The following is an 18,077-nucleotide window of genomic DNA, read 5'->3' as shown; positions in this document are numbered from 1 at the left end:
GCAGCTTCAGAACTTGTGCGGTGGAAGCAGGCCAGTGCGTTACACAACAAAGTGCAACCCAGTAACTTTAGAGGTGGTCCTAGCCATCCCCCTAAGGAAAGCACTCCAGGAGAACCCTCTCTGCCCGCTCCCAAGAGGACTACCCAGTTTGATAATGTCATCATCATCAGGTGATAAAGTTAGGAGGAATTTCACCTGTTTCACCCCCAGCAAGTGTTTTTGTTTGTTTGTTTGTTTGTTTGTTTGTTTTCCAGGAGAAGAGACTAGAGGGAGGGAGAATGGTGGTAAGACCCTGGGTCCCCTACGCTTATCAGCAGCCATCTGAGTGCAGGCTGTGCTCCCAGCTCTCAGCTCCCAGTCCTCTGCTGAGGGTCCCGTGGCCTGTCAGGTGCATTCTCTTCACTAAGCTTTGTAACCATGCATTCCACCAGCCTGAATGGGCACTCTCTCAGCTCTGTCTACGGAGGTGCCCAGCTGCTCTGACAGATGTCCTTCCTCGTTGAAACTTGCTGCCTTGCTTACCACTAGTCTGTCTCACGTCTGAGACCCTTTTCTTATGGGAAGACAAGAACCTCCATTCCAGCCAGCTCCTGTAACACTTAGAGCAGGAAAATCCACCTGCAGCCACTTTCTGTATCCACCTGCTTCCGTGGCTGTCCCCGAGGCCTGCTCGAATGCTTGCACTTTGATGGGAGACCCATGAAGGGGGTTTTTCTCCCAAAAGAGCCTCAGCTTCTTCTTGCGCCTGGCTCAGAAAGGGGGGCCCTCCAGGACCCTGAGATGGTTCAGGCTACAGACTTGACAGAGCAGGGAAGATTGAAATAACCTGGGACATCCCATTCACGGTGATGGAAAGCTACTAGCAGCCTGGGACCTGACGCCAGGCTGGCATGGGGAGGAGGCCAGCGCTGTGTCCAGCAAGCCTGCCCTCCTACAGGTTGTTGTGGGCGACCTGGCCACCTCAGCTAAGCACAGAGAGAGTCAGGACAGAGGGAGCAGGAGAAATATCAGGAAGAAAGTGGAACACTCCTCAGAAAGGGGCTTCCATCAATCCCACCAGGACCAGCCAAACTACAGGGTCCTCAAGTCTATCCTATTACTCAACTCAGAGAAGAAACTCGGAGTCTTCCCAAGAAAATCTCTACACACAGCTGGTAAAGTGCACTCAGAAAACAACAATGGGCAGGTGTTTGGCACAGCGGTTAAGTCACTGTTTGGGCCACCCGCATCCCGTGTTGGCACACCTGGGTTCAAATCCCAGCTACTCCACTTTCAGCTTCCTGCTAAGGCACATCCTGGGGAGGTAGCAGATGTGGTCAAGTGCTTGGACCCCTGCTGCCCACACAGGGGACCCAGCTGGAACTCGACTCCCAGCTTCTGCCTGACCCAACCCTGGCTGTTGCAGGTATTTGGAGACTGAACCAGCCATTGGAAGATACCTCTCTCTCTCTCTCTCTCTCTCTGTGCCTTTCAAATAAAATGAAAATGAATAAACTTCAAAAGTTTGTGGGAAAATGGAATTAAAAGATAAGTTTATTAAAAGAAAAAGAAAAAACAGCAATAGTGTGCTCCCCTTAGTAGGAAACGGAAGCAGGTGGCCTCTGAGGGGAAGAATGAACTGGCCCCTCAGACAATGACAAATGTAATAGCCGTCATTTCTTCCAAATGTAGGTACATGGCAAAATGCCTTCTTCCAAGAAAAATAACCTGCTTCTCCATAGAGTGTACCCAGAGAGAGCGCTTCTCCAAGGGAGAACAAGGAAGCACAGATCTCAGCACTTTTCCCACAGGCAGATGACAAGGCTGGGGCTTTTCTATTTGCAATTTTGTTTATTATCGAATCAACTTGGAAACATGGCTCAAGATCACGGGAAAAAAAAATTCCACCCATAGTGGAGCAGCTGCTTGGCCTCAGACCCAGCGCCGGGCTCTGGTGTGCGTGTTGAACAGGTGGTCTCGGCCTGTACCCAAGCCCAGATAACAGGGAGAGGGGGAGGGCCCTGCTGGCATCAGCAGAACTGTCCCCCGCCCAAGGGGAAGCGAAGACATTCCAGACCCTTGATGTGACCTCCTCCTCGGCTGGGATTCACCCTGTCCTCCCCCTTCCCCCTCAGCGGATCTCTCAGGTCTGAGCCTCCATAACTGGACACCGGCTCCCTAGGCCAGCATCAGACTTCTCTGCCAGCATTCACTGGTGCCACTGGTGCCTCTGAGGGCATCTCCCCTGACCACCATCTCCCTTCCCACCATGGACAGGACCAGGTCCCGCTGGTATTTGGCAAAAATTGGCTGAAGAGTGAGTAGGGGTGAGAGCATACCCCATTCAGGAAAAAGCAGGTGGTAGGTGCTTGGTGGTAGCAGGAAATCCTGAGTTGAGCTGAGGGCCCATGCGTAAAAGGGTTTGAGAAGAGTCCTGTGTTCTGCCATCAAAATGCTGCTGAAGAGAAGGAGAGGGCGGGGTGAGTTGAACGCTGCCCACGGGGGAGTAGAGGGAGGCCCACCCTGGAGAGGCAGGGAGGGCAGCAGGGACAGGAGAGTGCCTGGAGCAGATCTGGTGTCCCCTGGTTGGGATGGGGAGTTGATATACCAAGCTCATGATGCCGTTTGGTGCCTGGGGCAGCTCCATCCTCTGTGCCTCCATGAACCCTTCAAAGGACCCGTCAGCTCCCTGGATGCTGGGGAAGAGGAGGAACAGGAGTGTAGGACAAGGCTTGAGCTCAGCCTGAGTTTAAGAGGGGAGGCTCCCAGCCATGGGAGTGCAAAGCAGACTGACCTGTTTAGCCGGAGGGCCTGGGCTGGTTTGCTTGGTGCCTGCAGCACTTGGGTCAACCTAAAGGAGGAACCAAACAGTGAGGGAAGCAAGCCTGCTGGCTCCACAAGCTAGTGCCACTCATTTGTCTATTTATGTCGGGGCCAGCCAATGTCTGTATGTGATGCCCGCATTGTCACCCTTCCTCCTTGGGCTCAGTCCTATACCCACAAGGAATTAAGAGTTTATGGGAGACAGGCAGGTTTCAAGTGGAGGGCAGGGGTCAGGAACAGAGATAAATGCCCCATGGACAACAGACCAAGGCCAGAGCCTCCTCCCCATCCATCCCACCCCAAGAATGGACTTTGCCAGTGATGGGAGCTTCTTCCTCCTAGTGTTCTCTGACTTTCATCGGAAGGCCTCTAGAGGAAAGGCCCTCCTCAATCTCAGTCTGTCTGCCCACCAGTGTGGGCACTGTCATGAAATCTTGGGTGAGACCACCTATTATAGCCATGGGCGGGCCAGACGCAGACAGAGGGTTTAGGGCTAGGAGTCTTACCCCTGGGTGAGCTTGCTAAGGGACCAGCTCAGAGCCAAGAGGACAAGCACACCAGTCGCTGTCAGTACCACCACAAACCAGGACTCTGGCTGCCAGACAACCTCTGTGCTTGTCACAAGCAGGGGTGTCATCGTTGAGGAAACCTGAAAGGGGCACAACTTCACCACTGCCCTGGCAGAAGTCCGGCCATCCCACACCCCAGGGTCATTCTTCCACATCAGTCTCTCCGCAATCAACAGTTTTCTCTGGAATGCCTTCCCCATTGTTCCATTGGACACACTGGCACCCCTCACCCCCCTCCAAGTTCCTCTCTCCCACACCCTGAGGGCCTGCCGATACCCTCATTGTGGTTCTGTGGGTGCTGGTAGCCACTGTGCTGGCCCTCCAGGGAATGAGATGCACAATAATGGTGGCCGTGGTGCTGAGGTGGGGGCTGGAGGGGCCTTTGTCCGCCACACGGATAAGCAGCTCATAGGTACGGGGCTGCTCTGGCCAGGGGAGCCCCAACACAGGGCCATTGTGCATGAGGACTGCCCCTTGCAGGCTGAATCGCCTCTGGCTATTCCCTGAAAGCAGAGAAGCAGCCGGAGGGCTCCTTGGCTGGCCTTGGCCTGCCCGGCTCCCAGAGCCTTGTGGTCCCCACAGACCCCACCTCTCACGATGCTGTAGGAGAAGGCCAGGCGCTGGGGCTCCTGGGGGATCTGACATGACATCTTAGTCACCTCCACGCTACGGCCCGGGGGAGGGTAGATGGTGAGTTCCTGAAAGGGGGGCTCACACTCAGGGGCTTGGTCATTCACGTCCTGTAGAAAGGCAGCCAGGTTAGGCATGGGCACAGCCCACTCCCCAAACCCCCAGGCCAGCACCTCGGACTCCCCCCCACCCACAGCCAGAGCCTAGGCATCACTCCCACTCCCTTCCAGCCAACCAGTGGAAGAAATTGAGGCCCAGAATAGAAAAGCAGAACGCCAAAAGGCAATCCGAACACTTGTCTTTCCAGGCCCTTGCAAGGCCTCAGGGCTCAATCACCTCAACCTCGATGGTAATGGTACAGGAGCCTGAGCGGTGGTAAGTGGGGTCCTGGTCTTGGCCATGGTCAATCAGCAGGACAGCCAGCCTGTACAACCTCTGCTGCTCATAATCCAGAGGCCCCAGGAGCTGAACCTCTCCTGGAGGGGGCGGCCACAGCCTCAGCCTGCGGAGCCAATGCTGGCCCCAGCCCTCCCTCCCAGCCCTTGGGTGGAAGTACCACTGAGACGGTCCACGGCGAAGGTGGCAGGCCCACCTGAGACGTAGTACTCAATGCTGTTGTGTGGGTAATCCAGATCTGTGCCTACCACGGAGCCCAGCAGAGTGTGGGGCCCTGCATCCTCCCGAACCCGGAACGTTTGTGGCACACAGGCTGGGGAGAACTCATTGACGGGTGTCACCATCACCAATACTGGCACCTCAGCTGGGGGCCATTTGACAGTCAGAAATCTGGCCTGGGATGCCCAGCCCTGCCCTGGGGGCCTAAGGAGGGAGATGGTCTGGAGGGAGACTGGAGAGGAGAGCCCACCCCAGCTGGAGTCTAAGATACCCCTGGGGTCCAGACTGGAGAGGATCCTGCCCCGTTGGTTTCTTTTTCTTTTTCTTTTCTTTTCTTTTTTTTTTTTTTTTTTTTTTACAGGCAGAGTGGACGGTGAGAGAGAGAGACAAAGAGAAAGGTCTTCCTTTTGCCATTGGTTCACCCTCCAATGGCCACCGCAGCCGGCACACCGTGCTGATCCAAAGGCAGGAGCCAGGTGCTTCTCCTGGTCTCCCATGGGGTGCAGGGCCCAAGCACTTGGGCCATCCTCCACTGCACTCCCTGGCCACAGCAGAGAGCTGGCCTGGAAAAGGGGCAACCAGGACAGAATCCAGCGCCCCAACCGGGACTAGAACCCGGTGTGCCGGCACCACAAGGTGGAGGATTAGCCTATTGAGCCGCAGTGCCAGCCCCATTGGTTTCTAAAGAGGGAGAGAAATTGTTTTGCAGATGGGAAGTGGGGAATGGGAAAGCCCTGTCCTGGGCATGGGCACTCACTGGTCATCTGGGGCTGACCACCATCGAGCACCAGGATGGAGGCTGCAAGCTGCATGCAGGCCCCAGGAGCGTCACAGTCCAGGGTGGCATTCACCTGGCCAGGGGGGCAGAGGAGGAGGCCCAGTCAAGGCCTGAGGGAGCCATGAGCCACCCTGACTGCCATTTGCCAGGCCCCTTCCCCCACCATCTCCCTCCCCCAGCCCCCTGGCCCATCCATGGCTTCCAGCCCCAGGCACCCTACGAGTGGGCCTGGGAGCCAGGGGCCAGGCACCTCCAGGACACTGTCTCGAAGGCGAAGGCTGGCAGGGCTGAGAGGGCTGTGGAACCACAGCTGGTAGTCGAGGATGGTGTCAGCAGCGTCCGGGTCAGTGCAGTCCAGGGTGCGCAGCACCATGCCCACAGGTGCAGTCTCAGGGATCTGAGTCCTGAGAGGGTAGGGCAGGTGGGTGGCCAGGCGGGAAGTCTGGCCTAGCTGTCAACCACCCACCGGCCTCGCCCCACAGCCCAGCGCGTACTCACACAAGGAGTGCCGGGAAGCAGCGTGGGGGCCAGTGGTTGGCCCCCTGAACAATCACTGTGAGATCGAGCTTGGCGCCGGCCCACGGCTGGAGCCGCTCAAAAGCCTTCACCTGCAGCCTGGTGACTGCCGCATCTGGGGCACGAGCCAGCTCCAGGGACGCAGTGGTCCGGATCACGCCGTCGGCTGATGGGCAAGGTGGGAGGGCGGCGACGCAGAGTTCAGCCCTGCCCCCACTCCCACTCACCATTCCCGCTGGATTCATCCAGGAGGGGCTGATCGCTCCTGCCACCTCTCCTCCAAGGCCAGGCCCACAAAACCCGACGTCACCCCAGTCTCAGCCCTGGCTCTGGCCTCCTTTCTCAGGAGGGTGAGGAGGTAGCAAGGGTCACCTCTGGGCTGGTCACAGAGGCATCACAGTACCCACAGCCCCACACCCCTCACCACGGCCGATGGAGTAGAACGGGCTGGGCACCGGGGAGAGGATTTCGTAGCGCACGTCGGAGCCCCGTGCCTGGACGTGAAACACCTCTCTCCCAGGGTCCAGGTTATCAGGAATGGTGATATTCTGGGCATGCTGCCTGAACCAAAATGGGGACCCTCTCAGCAGGGTCCACAGGCTCCTTCCCTGTGGCTCCCCTCCCAGGGGAGCCAGGGATACACTCTCCCCTACTCCTGACTCTTGCTGCTAGGTCCTGCCTCTCCCACTGACCCAGGTGGGGGATGCTTACAGGAAAGAGACCTGGCTGGAGGGAGCAGGCAAAACCTTCACCGTCACCATCCCTTGGCAGCTTTGGCCTTGTCTAAGGGATACTGAGATCCGCAGCTGGAAGACCTGCAGTGCACACAGAACGGGAGAGAACCACAGGGTGCGGCCTCCCCTACGTTTACACTCACTTCTCCCAACAAGCAGGTAGCCCCCTCAGGAGCTCTTCAAGGAACCCCAACTTTCACCCCTTCTTAGGACCTGTCACTCTGCTGACAAGTATTCCTTCGAGCCCTGCACCTGTGGGCCATAAGTCCCAAGAAAGACAGCTAGGAGTTGTTTACGATGGAAATTACCACCTTAGAGTTGCCCAGAGCCAGTCACTGAGAGCTGGAACTTCTTAGAAGGGAACTTCTCTAAGCTTGTCCAGACTGCACTGGCCACTTTATCCCGTGTCTTCTCCTTGCTAGTAGAGGGCCTGTGAGATCCTAGAGCCAGGGCGCCCCTCTGCTTCCTAGAACTCCAGGGCCCAGCACAGAACCAGGACAAGGTAGGAGAGAGCCAGCATAGGGGAGTGGGTGCAGGAGGTCTGGGAGAGGCACTATTCGTGGAGGAGGCTGAGGAAGCCTTCCCAAAGTTGGTGGCTCCGCCCAGTGCGTGGGTACCCCCAGGGGCCGGTCATACTCACCTTCTGAGCCTGGCCTTTGAGGCCCTGGGGTGGTGCCCGCAGCCATCCCTGCTCATTGATGGAGAAAGGTCCAGGGAAGTGTGGGGGGTCCTGGGCACTGATAATGCTCATCTGACAAAACAGAGATGCCGGTGGCCCCACCCACCCTCCAGTGCCCCAAGGAGCCCTGTCAAGATCCCCCAACAACCCAGCAGGTACCTGCCCACACACAATTTTCCCATGCCCTGCCGGTGACTCTTACCCCAGCCTAAGCCCTGGCCCTAATCCTTTGTCCTTTCTGCTTTTAACCCTACTCTTTTGCTTTTAAACTCATTTATTTTTTGGATTACGAAAGTGATAAAATTGTCACAGAGAACTCAGAATACATAAGAGAAAGAACACAGCCCCTGGGATGTCCCTACAGGAAGAGCTGTGTAACTGGGAGACGGGTGACCTTCAGTGGTTCTCCCCCGGAACACGCATCATTCAGAGGCTTAGCTGTGTCCTGCAGGGTCCCTCTGCAGGCGGGGCCTGGCCAGGCAGAGGCTGGGCTCGCTCTCCCTGGCCTCATCATTCTGTCTTGCACCGCTGAGCTCACCTGGGCGCCCTGGAGTTCTAAGCCTGGGAGCAGCAGAGTGTAGAGCCGGGCCCCAGGCGTGATTGTTTCCAGCACCTGAATGGTTTCCCCAGCTGCGCAGAGGGTAGGTCAGGGAGGATCTGCTCAGGCTGCGCCTGCCCCGCCCCCTTGTCTGCTGCCCCTGGGCTCACCTGGGCTGGCAAACCGACCAGCACAGCGGACACGGCTGGGGTCCCGCTGCACATCCACAGAGAGTGGCCCCCGCATCACCTGGTTGCCACACGTGAACTGCAGCTGCAGCTCATAGTGGTTCACCTCCAGGGCGTTCAGCCGAGCTGAGCTGCTCAAGGTCACCTGTGGTGGGTGGGCAGTGCTTTGTGGGGTGCAGGCTCTCCAGCCCCTCCTACCACTGCTGTCTCTGGGGATTTCCAGTCTGCCCCTGTGCCCCCACCATCCCCAGGTGTACCCGTGGCACTACCTTGCCCACATAGCTCCCCTGCCACCTGGTCAGACTGGGTGGATTGAAGAAGGTGGTGGGTGGCTGAACGCTGAGCAACTCCAGGCTGGCCGTGGAGGAGGAGCAGTTGAAGGAGAATGGCTGCAGGGCAGTGCCCGGACCCTGGCTCTCAGAGACATTTATGAACCAGGGCAGGCCGCTGAGGTCTGTGGGGAGCAGAGAATTCAGGCCAGAGGCCCTCTGCGCTCACAGCTCCATGGATACAAGCGCAGCTCCGCCCTCCTGCCCCAGGACCCTGGCGGGCAGTTATCTTGGGCTCAAGTAGCCAAGGCCCTTCCTGGCCCCTACACTTTCACACATGGGGAGTAAGAATTTGAAGCAGTCAAATTAAAGAGTGAGGGTCAGGGGTTCAGACTTAACCCTTTCCTGGTTCTCCCCCAGCCCCTGCCTCTTGGACCTTATCGGAGAGGGGTTGAGACTTTGAGGAAAACCTGGGCTTCCCTCACCCACCAGATCCTCACCAGAGACCATCAGAGCAAAATGCAGCACCAGGAGCCCGAGAAGCAGCATGGTGGCCTCAGGGTAGACAGCAGCGGAGGGTGTCCACCAGGCCCAACCCGTTGCCAGGTCAGTTGCTCAAACACAGCTGGGCAGGCGGGGCTCCTGGGCCTGCAGGCTCCAGCCCCGCCCATTCCTGGTGCCGGAGCTGTGGTCCCCGGGCAAGCTTCCAGAGCCTGGAAAATCCCATTTTCCACACTTCCCTGTGAATTCTCCCTTTCATTAGCTCAGCCCTAAGGAGCTGTGAGGGGAGGAAACGGGTCCACACTGGTCACACAGCCCTCAGAGACAGAGCACGAACAGAGCCCAGGAACACTGAGCCCAAGACCTGCTGCTTCCCTTGCTCTGAACTCCTGCTGTCCACGCATCAGAATACTACCTGCGCATAACATCCGAGCCCAGGAGCCAGTGTTTACCACGGTGGTTAGGTCGCAGCACGGGAAGCCCTCATCCCATATCACAGTGCTGGTTGAATCCTGCCTCCTCCATTTCTAACCCACCTAACTACTAATGCACACCCTGGGAAGTAGAAGTTGATGGCCCAAGTACTTGTGTCCCTGTCACCCACATGGGAGACCCCAATTGGGTTCCAGGCTCTTGGCTTCCATCTGGCCCAGCCCTGGCTTTTGTAGGCATCTGAGGAGTGAACCAGCAGTTGGAGGATACCTCTATCCCTCTCTGTTACTCTGCCTTTCAAAAAGATGAAAAGTTTTTAAAAATTGAGCCTATCAACCAAATCGCTCAGAAGTTTTCTACTTTCAACAAGCCAAAGGAACCCATGGTGACAGTAACTAAGAATGGTTATGTTTGGTGACTATCAGCTGGAGGGGAACAGGAAACTTCCTGGAGTGGCGAGGGGTGCTCTCTCTCCTGACCTGGAGTGGTGAGGGGTGCTCTCTCTCCTGACCTGGGCAGCAGCTGCACAGGTGTCTGCAAGTTGTGACATTTATTGAGATGCATCTTTATGATATGTCCTTTTGTTGTATTTATTTCATTTTCTTTAGACCTAATTGGCTTTTTTTTTTTTTTTTTTTTTTGACAGGCAGAGTGGACAGTGAGAGAGAGAGAGACAGAGAGAAAGGTCTTCCTTTGCCGTTGGTTCACCCTCCAATGGCCGCCGCGGCCGGCGCACCGCGCTGATCCGAAGGCAGGAGCCAGGTGCTTCTCCTGGTCTCCCATGGGGTGCAGGGCCCAGGTACTCGGGCCATCCTCCACTGCACTCCCTGGCCACAGCAGAGAGCTGGCCTGGAAGAGGGGCAACCGGGACAGAATCCGGCACCCCGACCGGGACTAGAACCCCGTGTGCCAGCACCACAAGGTGGAGGATTAGCCTAATTGGCTTTTTAAAAAGATTTATTCATTTTAAAGAGTGACAGAGGAAGGCAAAAACAGAATCAGAGAAGTCTTCCATCTGCTGGTTCACTCCCAAAAGGGCTGCAACAGCTTAGGCTGGGCCAGGCAGAAGCCAGGAGCCAGGAACTCCATCCAGGCCTCTCATACAGGTGACAGGGGCCCACGCATTTGGGCCATCATCTTCTGCCTTATAGAGTGAATTAGCAGAGAGCTGGAACAGAAGTGGTAGTGCTGGGACTGCAACTGGCATTTAGCTATGGGATACAGGGCTTCCAAGTGACAGAGACTTAACCCGATGCACCACCACGCCTGCCCCTCTCAGTGTCTTGACACTGTCTATTCCTCTGCCTAGGATGCTCCTTAAAAATCATTCACTTCACAGGCACACACACACAAAGTTAGAGGGAGGGAGGGTGGGAGGGAGAGAGAGAGAGAGAGAGAGAGAGAATGCTCTCCATCTTCTGGTTGGTTCCCTCCCCGAATGCTTGAGATGGCAGGGGCTGGGCCAGGGCCAGAGCCAGGAACTGGAAACACAAGGAGGGCAGAAACCCAATTACTTGAGCCATCAGCTCTGGCTCCCAGGGTCTGCACTGGCAGGATGCCACAATAGGGAGCTGAAGCTGGGAATAGAACCCAGGAGCACAGATGTGGGACCTGGGTGTCTTAACCACTAGGCTCTACCTCCCCCCTCCTTTTTTTTTTACTTAAGATATTTTTATTTGAAAGACAAAGTGATGGGGGACGGTGGGAGGAGAGAGAACAGATCTTCCATCCACTGGTTCACTCCTCAAATGGTTGGAACTTCAGGGGTTGGGCCAGGTTGAAGCCAGGAACCTGGAATTCCATCTGGGTCTCCCACATGAGTGCAGGGGCCCAAGCACTTGGGCCATCCTCCATTGCTTTTCCCAGGCCATTAGCAGAGACCTGGATCAGAAGTAGAGCAACCCGGACACCAACCGGTGCCAATATGGGAGGCCAACGTCGCGGGAGATGGCTTTATCCGCTATGCCACAGGGTCGCCCCGAGACTGTATCTTGCTTAATATCACCTCTTCTGGGTGTCCCCTCCTCCAAGCTGGCCCACCTCTCTCACTTCAGGAAATTTCCCCGCCTGATGATATGCCCAGTCTCTCCAGGGGCACTCTACCCTCGAGCCCAACTTCTGCTCATACGGCCTCTGAGGACAGACTGCCCGTTCCAGGCATCCAGGGTCGTCTTCTCCCAGCCCCTCCCCGGCCCTCGGTCTGAAAGGCACTCGCTGTCGGCCGCCGCTCACCACTAGGGGGCGGGCCCGCCGCACCGCGCGAAGTCCTGCGGTCCTCAGAAGGGCCGAACCCCGCTCACATCACTTCCAGGGATTGTGCAAGCCGGCCTCAGGCACGGGCCAGGCTCCGAGTGGGTATGCCCGCACGTGGGCGCAGCACTGGGGGCCCTACTGTAGGAGCGCCCGCTATTTCCCCATGGGACAAATGGGGAGGCTGAGGCCACCGCGGGAAGCGTCCAGCAGTGAACGTAGGGACGATTCTGTCGCGCGGAGCGTCCAGGGGTCCCAAGCCCTCCCCCGTCCGGCTTCCAGCTGCAGCCCCGCCCTGGCCCGAGCCGTCACCGAGCCCCCGGCCCGGCAGAGCGGGGCGGGGCCGTCTCAGCCCCGCCCCGCGTCTGGCGCCGCAGCCTATGGGGGCGGGGCGCGGCTGCCAGATGTTGGGGCGGCGGCGGCGGGCGCTACACAGACCTAGCAGCCGCGGAGCGAGGCGCGGGGTGCGGGCGCCGCTGGCCGGCCGGCCCGGCCCTCTCTGCGCCGCTCCCGCCGGGACTCGAATAGGAGCTGGCAGGCCCGGCGGGGGCTCCGGCGTGGACATGCACAGCGCTCGGCTTGACAGCTTCCTGAACCAGTTGCGCTGGGAATTGGTGAGGCTGGGGAGCGGGCGGGTGTGGCTCCTGAAGACTTGCGTGGGGTGCCCGGCTGCCGTCCGGCCGGAACAATAAACGGGTGGGGGATCGTCCCGAGCGCCCCTCTGAGGCAGGATGGGGGCGGGGAGGTGCGGTGCAGATGGCCCAGATGGCCCGCGTCGGATGTCGGAGGGCCGGGAGCTGCGCTGGGCATCAGGTAACAGCCGCCCAGCTGGCCACGCTGCTGGGGAGGAGGGATGTGGGGGGGGGGGACTTCCTTTGGGGCGGGGCGCGGGAGGCAAGGGACTAAGGAGGTGCGGGCGCTGCTGTGGACATTCCGCATGCCAGGCCGACCTGCACCTCGTACCACACTCCTCACCATCAAAGCGCTGTCTTCCTCTAAAAGTCGCTATGGGCTTTGGGGAGCTAAATCCCCCTAAGAGGCACGGGACGCATCCCCCACCCGGGCCCTGGCAGGACCTACTTCCCGATGCAGGCCCGTAACCCTGCCCGCCGGCCTGGTGGCGGGTGCCGACTTGCCCGGCCCAGCGTGCCGCAGCATGCCGGACTGCCACCAGGTCGGCAAATGGGAGCCACATGAGCTTCTCGTGCCAGCGCCCCCATGCTGGCCCTGTGCTCGCAGGTGGTCTTGCTGCCCACGCCAGCAGGCCTAGCAAGCTCTCCCGGACCCTCTGGCTTGGCTGGGCAGCCAGGGTGACAAGCGACACTCCTCCGACTTCTGCCCTCTCTTTCACTTCAGTTGTGTGGCCGGGACACAGGCTCACCACCGATGCCTGGCCCCCTGCATCTACCTCCCAAAAGTGGCCCAGGTGTGCAGACCACCACCCACCCCCTCAGGGGGTCAGATGCCTTGGAAGAGGACTCTAGCTGCTGTGTGGAGGAGGAGGAGGAGGAGGAGGAAGCGGTGGTGACCGAAGGCCAGGGTGCAGCCTCAGGGGGCCCCAGGGAGCATGCTCTGGACTGGGACTCTGGCTTCTCCGAGGTGTCAGGCAGCACGTGGCGAGAGGAAGAGCTGCCGGTACTCCAGCGCCCAGCACCCCCACCACGACCCCCTCATAGCCAGCGCTTCTCTGTCAGTGGCCTCGTTCTGCCCAGCAGGGCATCTGTAGCCCGTACACCACCTGCCTGCCGTCCACGGCCCAAGTCCACCCCAGATGCCTGCCTGGAGCACTGGCAGGGACTGGAAGCGGAAGACTGGACAGCAGCCCTGCTGAACAGGGGTCGCAGTCGCCAGCCCCTAGTGCTAGGGGACAACTGCTTTGCTGACTTGGTTCATAACTGGATGGAGCTGCCTGAGGCAGCAAGTGAGGCGGGTGATAGAGGTGAACCCCGTGCCCGCACTCGGCCCCCCCAGTTCCTCCTTGGCCTCTCTGAGCAGCTGCGGCGCCGGCTGGCCAGGGCCCGGCGGGCAGCTATGGCAGGAAAGCGTCTGTCATGTCCGCCTCGCCCAGAACCCGAGCTGCCCACGGACGTGTCACGATTTGCGGCGCTCATGAGTTGCCGCAGCCGGCAGCCCATCATATGCCATGATGTCAGCTACCTCTGACCCTGTCCTCCAGCCAGGGGCAATAAAGGCCTTTTTCTAGACCTTCCAGGCTCTTATCTCTGAGGCTCCAGGAGACAGCCTCGGCCCTGTGAGGCACAGCTCAGGCAGGCCATTCGAACGAGTCATGAGAGGGCACCTGTCATGCCCGTGTCACGCCTGTGTGCATTACTGCATGGGATTCTGTCCATCTTCTCCACTTACACGTTTCTTTGGTGAGCATTTATTGAGTGCCTACTGTAGGCTCAAGAAGCAGGGCTGGTGAAGGAGGGCTTGGTCGAGCTGGACGGTGCAGCAGCAGCTGCCTTGTCAGAGCTCATAGTGCAGAGGTGGGAAGGCAGTGTCCTCCTCTTCGCCCTCACAGCTCAGCTCCAGGACCAGTACCCGCAGGCCAGGCTCATGCGCACGGCCTGTCACCTGCTGAACGAGTTCTGTCACGCTGGTAGGAAGAGAGGGTTATTGGGTAGGTGAGCCGTGGCAGACAGAGGGCAACCTGGCCTGGACCAGAGGGTGCTGGTGAGCCACCGGGAGCCACAGCCAGGAGAAGCAAGGAGCGGGAGCAACTCAAGACAGGAAACATCTGAAACTATTTTAGGAGCTGCTGACGCTGCCCTAGGAGGCAGGAAGCTGTGGGTCCCCTGGGAGTGGGCTGTGGGGGGTGGGGCTGGGCAGGGAGTGGGGGAGCCAGTGGAGCTGGCCAAGCAGGCAGCTCCTGAAGGCCCCTCCTCAGTCTCAGCCCTTGCCCCGCCCCCAGCCCATTTGCCAGCTCCATTTGGTGAAAGAATAGTTCAGGAAGGTGTGAGGGGCCCAGAGTAGGGATGGGAGGAGGAGAGGCTGTGCAGCCCCCTCCTCAACCTCCATGGTCAGGTGGGCCTGGTCCCGGGTATGGGCTCACCTGAGGGGCAGGAACTGGGCCTGCTTTGCAGGTGACCAGCTGGCTGAATACAGCAGGGCCGTGCCATGCAGCAGCATCTTCACCCTCAGCCCATGTTGCTCCTGGAGAGAGAGCATGCTTTCCCTGTGTGTCCACGGGGGCTGGGGCTGGGGGCACGGCTGGGCGGGGAGGGGACAGGGCACACCTGGAGATGGGCCAACAGCCACTGCAGGCTCTTCTCGGGCTGCCCAGCAGACACCTTCAGGCGGTACCAACAGGTCCACTCCAGGCTCTGGAACTAGGGGGTGGCAATGGGGAGGAGTGAGAGGCTTCTCGCACCAACCCCCAACCCCTATCCCGTTACTAGCAGCTTTTCCTAGGGGAGGAGCTGGACCAGAAGCAGGAAGCAGGAGCCAGCGGTGGGGGTGGAAGGTGGGATCTGGGCCCAGAGTCTCAGCCCCCACCCCCGGCCATGCTGGGGCCAGCACAGGAAATGGGGCCGGGGGGCCCACACAGGGAAACAGACTATCCATCACACAGGCCAGTTGTGTTGGGGGGGCTGAGGAGGTGGGGCTTCCTCAGGAAGCCAGAGCGAGGCTGCTGCAATCTCCGATAAAGTTGCTGGCTCCTCAGATGCGAGGCTGGAAGCCAGGGGCACACCCTGTTCCCCCAGCCTTACTGCCAGGGCACCCAGGTGCTAACGGCACAGTGACCATCAGGGACCCACTAGGCCAGAGATTCCAACAGGGGACATGGTCCCTAGAGGCCTCCTCTTCCTGTCTCCACTTTCCTTCTGTTTCAAGTCGGGTTTCTGGTGCTTAGAGCTGAGTGCAGAAGGGCAGCAGGCAGCCAGAGGCTAGGACACAAGGGCCCTGGCAGCCCCCCTCGGAAACACATCGAGGGTCGAACTGAGACTAGGCTAGAGGCAAGATGGGACTCCTGCTCCTCCCCCTCCCTGTCCCCTCTGTGGACAAAGGCAGGCTGTGTGCTGGTTAGAGGTGGGGCACCTCACAGAGGGGCTCTGTGTACTGTGGCCAGAGGGACCCTCGGGCTGCTCAGCAGAAGCCCAGGGCTGGACCATGACCTCTGCCCTCTCTCCTGGTGGGGGCATTCCCTCCACCCCCACCTCCTGTGCCTCAGGAAATGCCAACTGCTGCAGAGCCTGAGCACACGGCTGGAGGAATTCCCGGGCTTGCACTCACAGGAACACCCATGTGTACACTCAAGCACATCCATGCACTCCCATCTGGTACACAGATGTGTGGGCTTGCTCCCTTCATGCCCACACACCAGGGGTGCCCAGATCTCAATGCACCCACACCTGTGACATTAATGCACAACACGCACCCTCCCCTCTAGGGCTGCAGCCCTCACCCCCTTGTGTGGCAAGCCTGCTGCTCTTGAACACGGCTTGGAGAGGCCATGCAGGGGGCAGACAGACCCTTTCTTTTTGGTGCTGGGGCCTAGTCCCTCCTTCCCACCACCTCCCCCAGGGGTACTCCTGGGAAGGAGGGGCTGTGGGGGATGTCTGGCTCCACTAATGAGTTAAAGCTGCAGCTCCCCCAGACCCAGGGCTGCAGAGGGCTGGGGCAGGGGGGGATGGCTGACGGCTGTTTCCTGTGTCTGACAGGTCCCAGCCTGGCTTCCCAGCAGGAGAAAGGCTGGAGGGAGTCTTGAGGACTCCCCCACAGTCTGGGTCCAGGAGAGAGCCTGCAGCTGGGGTGGGGCCTGTTCCACTGAGTAGGCCTGAGGAAAATCCTGGCCTCATGAGGGTCTGGTTGGGGTGTCAAGGGCTCACCATCTGGATGGCTGGTGCGGAAGGTACCCAGCGAAGGAGGCGGTTTTCAGCCAGGTGCAGATAGCTGTGACGATAGGCACCAAGGGTCCGTGACCCACCTACTACCTTATATAGCTCCAGGCCCACCAGGCCTGCCACTGCTGCTGTAGTGGTGGCGATGGCTGGGATAATCCGGCCCACAATTTGCTTGCCCTGCCAACAACAGGAGATTTAATCTGGGCCCAAGGTGTAGGGCTAGAGCTTGACTACACCTTCAGACATGAGCCCCAAGGGGCAGGGTTACCTGGGCCCGAGTGACAGGTGGGATCCCATAGTTCTGAGATCGCAGGTTAGCTGCTGCCACCACAAAATCCATGTGGAAGTTGCTGTCATCATCCTGTGACAGCCGAATCACATCAGTTTCTCTTAGTGGGTGCCAGGGCCCATGTCTACATGCAGTTCAGTGGAGGTACCCGCCCTCTCCCCACCCATCACAGAATCAGGCTGAGGCTCAGGGAGAGAGAACTACTCCAGAAGAACCCGGGCCAAGGGGTCCCAAAGCTGCCCTCTTGGCTGCTGACCTTCCTGCACAGTCCCCTCAGCCTGACTCCTCGCCCCCCTTGAGTGCCCACCTTCTCAAACATCAGAGGGTTCAGAGCAGGGTGCTCGCTCCATACTCCCAGGACCTCCTGCAACTCCTTCAACAGCTCAGGGCCTGTCACAGGAAGGGGTGTTGGGGCAGTCCTTAGCCCTAGCTCCTGTCCTCTTCCGGAGCCTGGTGTCTATTCTCGGTCACTGCCAAGCCTGCTGCTTACAATTCCTGGATCAAGTCAGGTAACCTCTTCTCTGATGATGCAGTTTCTTCCCCAGGAGCCCCAATTGTGTGTGTGAGTGTGTGTGTGTGAGAGAGAGAGAGAGAGAGCATTCATGTGTGCATACGTGCACACACACGTGAACTCTGTGACTCCTCTCCTAGGGACCACAGCTGGGCAAGTCCGAGGACCCGATGGGGAGAGAGAGAGAGCATTCATGTGTGCACACGTGCACACACACGTGAACTCTGTGACTCCTCTCCCAGGGACCACAGCTGGGCAAGTCGAGGACCCGATGGGGAGAGAGAGAGCATTCATGTGTGCATACGTGCACACACACGTGAACTCTGTGACTCCTCTCCTAGGGACCACAGCTGGGCAAGTCCGAGGACCCGATGGGGAGAGAGAGAGAGCATTCATGTGTGCATACGTGCACACACATGTGAACTCTGTGACTCCTCTCCCAGGGACCACAGCTGGGCAAGTCCGAGGACCCGATGGGGAGAGAGAGAGAGCATTCATGTGTGCACACGTGCACACACATGTGAACTCTGTGACTCCTCTCCCAGGGACCACAGCTGGGCAAGTCCGAGGACCCGATGGGGAGAGAGAGAGAGCATTCATGTGTGCACACGTGCACACACACGTGAACTCTGTGACTCCTCTCCTAGGGACCACAGCTGGGCAAGTCCGAGGACCCGATGGGGAGAGAGAGCATTCATGTGTGCACACGTGCACACACATGTGAACTCTGTGACTCCTCTCCCAGGGACCACAGCTGGGCAAGTCCGAGGACCCGATGGGGAGAGAGAGAGAGCATTCATGTGTGCACACGTGCACACACACGTGAACTCTGTGACTCCTCTCCTAGGGACCACAGCTGGGCAAGTCCGAGGACCCGATGGGGAGAGAGAGCATTCATGTGTGCACACGTGCACACACACGTGAACTCT

The 18,077-nt window shown here is 58.9% G+C and overlaps 3 protein-coding genes across 7 annotated transcripts in view; 1 reads left to right on the top strand and 2 right to left on the bottom strand.

Annotated features, from left to right (window-relative positions):
• Positions 1-1,431: 1,431 nt before the first annotated feature.
• CDHR4 (cadherin related family member 4) lies at positions 1,432-8,927 on the bottom strand. 5 transcript variants are annotated; one of them, XM_002713202.5, is made up of 19 exons: positions 8,819-8,927; positions 8,319-8,503; positions 8,032-8,194; positions 7,862-7,953; positions 7,285-7,395; positions 6,622-6,725; positions 6,335-6,471; positions 5,893-6,076; positions 5,645-5,798; positions 5,374-5,467; positions 4,558-4,761; positions 4,338-4,477; positions 3,961-4,111; positions 3,648-3,874; positions 3,309-3,451; positions 2,774-2,830; positions 2,588-2,675; positions 2,406-2,434; positions 1,432-1,966 (listed from the first exon to the last, which is right to left on the bottom strand). In XM_002713202.5, exons 1-19 carry the CDS (start codon positions 8,865-8,867, stop codon positions 1,912-1,914), a joined length of 2,367 nt encoding a protein of 788 aa, XP_002713248.1. In that variant the 5' UTR covers positions 8,868-8,927; the 3' UTR covers positions 1,432-1,911. The 5 variants fall into 5 exon arrangements, with proteins under 5 accessions (XP_002713248.1, XP_008258877.1, XP_069906904.1 ...); XM_008260655.4 differs by having other exon boundaries at positions 1,435-1,961; positions 2,319-2,437; XM_070050803.1 differs by having other exon boundaries at positions 1,435-1,961; positions 2,319-2,437; positions 4,594-4,761.
• Positions 8,928-11,886: 2,959 nt separating this feature from the next.
• Positions 11,887-13,705, top strand: INKA1 (inka box actin regulator 1). The gene is made up of 2 exons (XM_017343827.3): positions 11,887-12,115; positions 12,858-13,705. Exons 1-2 carry the CDS (start codon positions 11,906-11,908, stop codon positions 13,662-13,664), a joined length of 1,017 nt encoding a protein of 338 aa, XP_017199316.1. The 5' UTR covers positions 11,887-11,905; the 3' UTR covers positions 13,665-13,705.
• A 163-nt stretch (positions 13,706-13,868) lies between these two features.
• The window catches only part of UBA7 (ubiquitin like modifier activating enzyme 7), a gene marked incomplete in the record, with an annotated part of 8,949 nt that continues 4,740 nt past the window's right edge, over positions 13,869-18,077 (bottom strand). The window contains 6 exon segments of the mRNA XM_070050799.1: positions 13,869-14,100; positions 14,557-14,657; positions 14,741-14,833; positions 16,334-16,525; positions 16,617-16,709; positions 16,945-17,027. Coding sequence (XP_069906900.1) covers positions 13,971-14,100; positions 14,557-14,657; positions 14,741-14,833; positions 16,334-16,525; positions 16,617-16,709; positions 16,945-17,027 — 692 coding nt within the window.

The sequence above is a fragment of the Oryctolagus cuniculus genome, chromosome 10, assembly GCF_964237555.1.
Source record: "Oryctolagus cuniculus chromosome 10, mOryCun1.1, whole genome shotgun sequence".
Classification (NCBI taxonomy): domain Eukaryota; kingdom Metazoa; phylum Chordata; class Mammalia; order Lagomorpha; family Leporidae; genus Oryctolagus; species Oryctolagus cuniculus.
This window is presented reverse-complemented; position numbering and strand designations above follow the sequence as displayed.